Source organism: Triticum dicoccoides, chromosome 3B (assembly GCF_002162155.2).
Source record: "Triticum dicoccoides isolate Atlit2015 ecotype Zavitan chromosome 3B, WEW_v2.0, whole genome shotgun sequence".
Classification (NCBI taxonomy): Eukaryota; Viridiplantae; Streptophyta; class Magnoliopsida; order Poales; family Poaceae; genus Triticum; species Triticum dicoccoides.
Window position 1 is genome coordinate 619387058 of NC_041385.1, and position 7830 is coordinate 619394887.

Consider the following 7830-nt stretch of genomic DNA (forward strand, 5'->3'; position numbering starts at 1 on the left):
TGACATGTCCACCATTGTCGGATTTCGGGGTCGTCACCCTGGTGTTTGAGCTCGGTTTTTCCATCGTCCATGGTTGTCACATTGCCATAGTTGGAGGCCTCCTCTCCACACGAGAAAAGAACCCCCCCCCCTCTCCCCAACTCCCCCGACCATCTATTTAGTAGGCTTTACCCGGTAGCATCATTTGATGACGGGGAGAGGAATATGATGGGAGGAGACGATTGTAGCGGCGGTGGCTAGGTTTCACCTGATTTCTCAAGCTTCCCTAAGAACGACACAAATGACTTGCATTCGCAAATAATAATGTTTCCTTGTTGCGGATTAGGTGAGTGACTGAAAACTGACTACGAGCATGTATGGTGCAAATCACACATAAGTTTTTTTTCCTCCAGCGGGCAAGGATAGTTGTTTCTCACGACAACAAAGGGAAATATATTCAAAATCACCATATAGAATGCTCCTTTTCCTTTCACGTATGTAGTATGACCCCTTTTTTTGCGGGATATACTCCTTGTACTACATCTACATCCAGTGCAGTACAATTTTTTACCAAATGCTGCATATTTGAATTCCTTTGTCTGCAACTCGGGGAGCAATTCGGAAGTATACGTGTTCATGAAGAAAAAATTGCAGGTGTGTATTTCCATTTAGAAGCGAAGTGAAGGACACCACGATTAGGATATTCATAATGTTGAAGTCATGGTTAGTCACGTCGCTGCAAAGTTCTCCAGTTCTAGAAGTCTCAAACGGGTAGTTAGCATATCATCGTGGCAGGAAGGATAGCTTGCTAGAACTCTGCACACACGTCATTGTTCTCCCGGACAAAAACAATGAACACCGGAGATGCTACGAAGGGCCAACTGCTTCATCTTGAACGTCATTTCGCAACGCGTGCGCATGTTGCCGATCCCCGTTCCCTTCACAAGCCAATATGTATATAAGCCATCGCGTTGACTGTTGGATGCACATGGTAACTACGTTTTGCCTTGCATTTTTTTCTTTCTTTTTGGAAGAACAACTGTTCCTCCAGTGCCTTGGTTAATTTAGTCTAGGCTAGCCCATCACTGACGTGCTGCACCACGTTTTTCCATGCCCCCTCGTCCGTCTCGTCTGGCCGAGTCTCCGGCCATTAGAATTTGGCAGAGAATAAAATCCTTCTCAACAATCCAGCCACTCGCCCAATTAAAACCGATTGCTTGCTCGTTCAACGGCAAAAAAAGAGAGAAGAAAAGAGGCCATGGTGGCTTCATCCCCTCACCAAATCCACAGCCCCCCGGCTCTGACTCAACCCCGTTCGCCCATAAGTAAAGCCACGCTCTCTCTCTAGCCGGCTAGCGCGCGCTCTCCCCCTCTCCGCGGCACGCACCATCGAACGACCCACGTACCACACGTACCAAGAGGAGAGGAAGGAGGGAGGGGCCAGCGAAGCGAAGCGAAGCTGCGGGCGCCATGTCATTCCCCGGCCGCCGCAAGTCGTCGCTGGCAGGCGCCGGCGGGGGTGCCGGCGCCGGGCCGTTCGACTCGCTCGGGGCGAAGCACGGCGCGTCGCGCAAGGGCGGGCGGCTGCCGGTGTACGTGGCGGGCGTCTTCTTCGTCATCTTCGTCATCGTCATGTACGGCGAGGACATCCGGTCGGTCACCCTCGAGCCGCTCGCGCGCGGCGTCGGGCCCGTGAGGCAGCAGGCGGTCGTCGTCTCGGACGCCGGCCGCGCCGCCGCCACCCCGCGGCGGGACGTGCTCTCTTCCTCCACGGAGAAGAAGACCGTTACCCCGCGGCGCGACGTGATCGCTTCTCCGGAGAGGCCCGTCCCCGTGTCGCTGCCGCACGAGGACGAGAGAGAGAGGCCGGGGCACGCCGCGGCGACGGAGACGGCGCCGGAGCAGGTGAACCGGAAGGTCACCGCCCCCAAGGTCAAGAAGCCGAAGAAGGCGAAGAAGCCGAGGCGGCTGCGGCCGGCGAGGAAGACGGTGGCGGCGGGGGGCGTGCTGGGGTCGCCGGAGACGTGCGACCTGTCCAAGGGCGAGTGGGTGTTCGACAACGCGAGCTACCCGCTGTACCGCGAGGAGGAGTGCTCGTTCCTGACGTCGCAGGTGACGTGCATGAAGAACGGCCGCCGTGACGACAACTACCAGAAGTGGCGGTGGCAGCCCAAGGACTGCGACATGCCCAGGTGCGTTCTTGCTCGTCGCTCGTTTCGGTGACTACTCGATCAGGCCGGCGATCGGCATGCAGGCCCGAAATTGGCATGACGACGCGCGCGCATGCATGATCAAACGGCGAGTTTAATTTCTTTGCAGGTTCGACGCGAAGCTGTTCATCGAGAGGCTCCGGAACAAGCGGTTCATGTTCGTGGGGGACTCGCTGAACCGGAACCAGTGGGAGTCGATGGTGTGCCTGGTGCAGTCGGCGGTGTCGCCGGACAAGAAGTACGTCACATGGGAGGACCAGCGGGTCGTCTTCCACGCCTGGGTGAGTACCACAAAACAATGGCCGTCCCGGCAGCATCTCTCTCTCGACCGGTTCATGCCGCCAACGATCGAGAACGAACCTTAGCCAGTTGGCCAACCGGCAGGGCCCACGGCTGCCGCAACGGTTTTTCAAATGTGACGTCGTACGTAGTACCTGTACCGTAGCTGTGGGTGGCGGCTTCGTGCACCAACTACTACGACGTATTCCATCCGTCTGGGGTGTCTTCTTGTGCCTGCTTCTGATCAGGTCAAATAATGTCCGTTTCTTAACTAATCCTGTTTCATCGTGATATTGATCGACAACAGGAGTTCAACGCGACGGTGGAGTTCTACTGGTCGCCGTTCCTGGTGGAGTCCAACTCCGACAACCCCAAGATCCACAGCATCCCGACCCGGATCATCGACGCGTCGGCCATCGCGGCGCACGCCGAGAACTGGCGCAACGCCGACTACCTCGTCTTCAACACCTACATCTGGTGGATGAACACCCTCAACATGAAACTCAAGTACGTGCACAACACGAGAATATGCCGTGCCGTCTCATCATCTCTCGTGCGTCGCCGGGACATGCACGGTCGAAGTAGTGGTAAAACTGCATGCGCTGTGGTGACACTGACTGACATGGAGGTTGATGGATGGATTGGCAGGAGACCGGGCGGGCAGGACTGGGAGGACCATGACGAGGTGGTGAGGATCGAGGCGTACCGGAAGGTTCTCAACACCTGGGCCGGCTGGGTGAACGACAACATCGACCCGGCGCGCACGTCCGTCTTCTTCATGAGCATGTCCCCGCTGCACCTCAGGTACCGGTCGAACCCTACCTACCCCGTAGTTTTCTGTTCTGTTCTACTGTAGGTAAATCAGTTTTGTTCTTCTTTTCATCTGGTGGTAGTCAGTACGCGTACCTACGCACACCTGCACCGTAGTTCCTAGGAAACGCCAAAATCTCGACACGCATGGCGGCGACGGCCAAAAAGACGAGGCCGGCAGCGCGTGGTGCGTACCGGGTGTCTGTACCGGTCCAAGATGAGACCGGTGCACGCGTCGGGCTGCGGCTGGGAATTGTAGATGCGCACGGACTGGTGGTTTAGTGGGGTCCCGCACGCACGGTCGGTTTCCATGGGCGGAGCGGCCGGGGACGGACGGCGAGCGCGCGCGCGGGGTTGGAACGAGTCGTCCGCCCCAGCCGTGGAATCGGACGGACGCGTCGAGTCGAGCGGACCGGTCGCTGTCTTTGCGAGAAAATGGAAATGACAGACAGTCGTGGCAGACCTGGCCCGGCGGCGTGCTCGCTTGAATATTCCTTGGTTAAAATGTAGTCTAGTTTTTTTGTGTGTGAAGGCGCAATATATATCCTGTCGATGGAGCAGCCGGGTCGTGCGACATTCTCTGGGTGCGGTGCGACTAGCAGAGCATGATATACTGGATGAAATGGAACACATGGCCTCACGTTGCCCACCCGCTCGTTGACCCTGTCTGTACACATGTGGTGTGTAGGATACTCCTGTAGTTGGTGAAATGGATACCGTTGTACGTATACTTTAGTGAGCCAGTTAGGATATGCGTACGCCGTTAGTTCACACATGCATGGTTTGATATTCCAAACAGCGTAGTACTAGTATATGATAGTAGATAGAATAATGTACATGGCCTAATATACAGTCACAAGGAATGCCACCCCACCACTGCATGCATAATGCCACTGCCACTGGACTTTTCAAATACATTCTCCTCCATTGGGATCGCCAATGGAGTATACTGCAGTGAGCAGTATAATTGTATGCACAAATCGTGCACACGTCTTTTTAGATGTCACTTGGGGTGGAATCTGCTTCTCCCCCCTCCACTGTACGCGGTCAAAATGACGTGCGTCACAACTCACAGCACACAAACGGACTTGGTACACTCCTTTACAGAAGTCCAAGGAGAAGATTCTCCTCCAATGGAGCGAGTAGTTGCTCCCCTCTCGTTGTCGTCCAAGGCTCCAAGCAGCGTTGTCCAAGCAGCATTCTCAAAAATTAATAATGGAGAACTACTCTCTCTACTCGATAGGACCCTAGGAAGGATACATATGCTTGGGTATGACCATGTATAATTCTGTGTACCTGTCAATCACATGGACCCTCGGCTCAAATCATTCTGCGCACATGAATCTTAGATGGAAGCTTCCGTCGTCGCGAACGAGTACATGATGCACCAATCATGCATTTCATGCGCCAGCGACGTACTACTAGTCTCGTGTGCTCGTAACCGGCCGTATTGGTGCTTCGCGAGATGTGGAATAGTCTTCGACATCTCTGCCAATGATCGTTCCGAGTGATCATCCCGTGACCGCAAGTTTCGGATCTTGGAACGGACAACGCATTTTTTAGGACAAGTAGCCGGCTGCAGGTAGTTTCAGCAGCCTTTGGGATTTTCCTTCTGCGTAGTAATCCAATTATTCCTAGCTATAAGGATCAAACAGACGGTTGTGTTGTGTTGTGTTGGTTACCTAACTATACTGCCAGAGCGGCGTTGATAAGGACGTGGTGGACATGGCCCTGGGATGACGCCTTACGAAAGCTCCCCTAAACCTTTTAGAAAAGCAGCGTGACCACATCCTGAGATTGATGGATACTCCTATATGTTTAGTTCCCGTGAAGCAAACCACTTTGATTTGCCTTGGTGTTTTATCGTCAACGATCCTATTTTAGTAGTGGTAGTGTGTGAGAAGATATGGTGTAACCAGAAGTATTTAACCAAAAACTACCATAATTCGCGGAAACGTGACAGAAAACTACCACTTTACGATTTTGTCCCGAAAACTACCACTTTTTTATTAATCCCTGACAAAAAACTATGAAGTGTGAAAACTGCTCGCTTTGCCTGGGTTAAACGCGAATCTGACTGCCCAACCCCACACATAAACGAGCTAAAAATGCAATCGGGTCCCTAGTTTTTCTTCAAAAAAGCAATTGGGTCCTCCCCATGTCGCTCTCCTTCCCCTCCACCTGCCGCGCCGCGGCAGCTCCTCGCCGCCCCACGTCTCGCTCTTCCGCACAGCCACCGGCCGCGCCGCGCCGCTCCTCACGATGGACTGCCACGCCAAGTCCATCGACACGTCGTCCACGCCAACAGCCTCGGTCGCGGCGGCAGAGGGCCTCGGCTTCTCCTCCTCGCTGCGTTCCTTCTTGGCCTCGGGCTTGGCCTCCGCCGCGGCGCCTCCCACCGTGGCCGTGCCCTCGCCGGCGAGCTTCTTCCGCACGCGGGGGCGGTCAACCGGCCTCTTGGCCGTTCTCGCTTCCTGCGGCCGGCTCGTCGAGACGGGCGCCGGCGGATGCTTGCTTATCTAGGGACGACCACCCGCCGCCGGGCCTCGACAACGACGTGGACTCGCCGCAGCAGCAGCCGTTCCCGTCCGCCGGCGGCAAACGGCTGGGGAAGGAGGAGGCCGGCGACAAGGAGGAGAAGGAGGCGGAGGACCCGATTGCATTTTTAGCCCGTTTATGTGTGGGGTCAGGCAGTCAGATTCGCGTTTAACACAAGCAAAGCGAGCAATTTTCACACTTGATAGTTTTTTGTCACAGATTAATAAAAAAAGTGGTAGTTTTCGGGACAAAATCGTAAAGTGGTAGTTTTCTGTCACGTTTCCGTGAATTGTGATAGTTTTTGGTTAAATACTCTGTAATCAGAGAAACTGCCATGGTGACCGGTGCATGAACCGATCAACCAGGATCACGTATTTCGTCACTAGGAGAGGCTACTAGCTAGCAGTGATGCCACGTTATTTTGCGTGTCCGGCAATCCCGAAGTTGTTAACTATTTTCAGTCGGGATTGCGTCCACGATCGAGCGAGTTAACGAAGTCTCTGGCTAGCTTGGAGTTGGAGGCATGTCGCATCAAAAGACGTACACAACTAAAGTTGGTCAACAACACTAGTTTACCTGAAGATAGAATCATAGAACTGGATTAGAGTAGTTGGGTTGCGTGATCGACTAATGGTGGAATCTGCTAGAGCTAGCGCTACCTTGCTTGCTCCATAGAAGAAGAGTGTTGCAAATTCTACTTTTTTTTTCACCTGAAAATTGTACTATGGTTAACTGTTTTATTTTTTGTAATTTATTATGGTTAACTGGTCTTGCTCTTCCTGTAATAAAATAAAATAAAAAGCAAAAAATGGTTTTGTTGTAGTACTGGGACTTGACTGATTTTTGATCTGAAAAACAGCCCGCAGGTGTGGGGAAACCCTAACGGCATCCGGTGCGCGAAGGAGACGATGCCGCTGCTCAATTGGCGCGGGCCGATATGGCTGGGCACGGACTGGGACATGTTCAAGGTGGCGTCCAACATCACCCGGGCGGCGGCGCCGCGGGTGCCCATCACCTTCGTGGACATCACCACCATGTCGGAGCGGCGCAAGGACGGGCACACCTCCGTGCACACCATCCGGCAGGGGCAGATCCTCACGCCGGAGCAGCAGGCCGACCCGGGCACCTACGCTGACTGCATCCACTGGTGCCTCCCCGGCGTGCCCGACATCTGGAACAACATACTCTACACCAGGATCATGTCCAGGCCGGACGCCGGGACGGCTGCTCTACCTCTACCGGCCAGATAGATACATGTTCAGAATTCTGTCCATTCGAAAAGTTCTTTCTTCTTCTTCTTCTTCTTCTTCTTCTTCTTTACATTCTTTCTGGCCTTTTTAGTTTTTACCTGTCAAAATACGCCAGCTTTGTTTTCTTTCTTTTTTTCATTGGGGGTAGGTTAAGTAAGTGGAAAGAGATTAATTATATAAGGTGATACATGGCTCATGGACTGCCATGTGCGTGCACATATGCGCTGTAAGGAGGAGGTTCCTGCTCAAACTGTAAATTCTAAAGTCAAAGAGATGAACAGAACAGATTGGCTCATAGAGAAATGGGCAGTTGCGTCCGTGCTTCCAGCTGCACTGCGCAGCCGCCGTGGGGCGCCTCGATTTATCCGCGAGCTCGTTTCTTTGGCAAGATCGACATCGCCGGCTCTTCGGTTTATTCTCTTCTTTTCTAGGGCAGATCGAGAGGGAACGAGTGGAGCAGGAAGCGCCTTTTGGCGATCACTCCATCGATGATTTACCTGAAAAAGGCGGGCAGCCACAAAAACAATGAGCGCCACTTGGCTGAACTTGACAGAGCTAGTGGTTAACTGACTGACGACAGTGTTGCGGTTGATTGACGGTTCGGTGTGCATGCAGGTTCGGAAATGTCCAGGCTGCCTTTCGCCTTCTTTCTGGTAGCAAAGCTCCCGTATCTCTTTGCTTCCCGGATCGGGCGTTGCGACAGGTACCAAACGTGAATCGTGGCACCAACTTGTGGTACAATGCAGAGAACAGAGCAGCAACGT

The 7830-nt window shown here is 53.6% G+C and overlaps 1 protein-coding gene across 1 annotated transcript; it reads left to right on the forward strand.

The window, feature by feature from the left end:
* The first annotated feature begins 1183 nt into the window (after positions 1-1183).
* Positions 1184-7379, forward strand: LOC119277469 (protein trichome birefringence-like 28). Its single transcript, XM_037558752.1, has 5 exons — positions 1184-2171; positions 2299-2470; positions 2776-2975; positions 3117-3272; positions 6676-7379. The coding sequence occupies exons 1-5, from the start codon at positions 1450-1452 to the stop codon at positions 7064-7066; spliced, it is 1641 nt and encodes a 546-aa protein (XP_037414649.1). The 5' UTR covers positions 1184-1449; the 3' UTR covers positions 7067-7379.
* Positions 7380-7830: the final 451 nt, after the last annotated feature.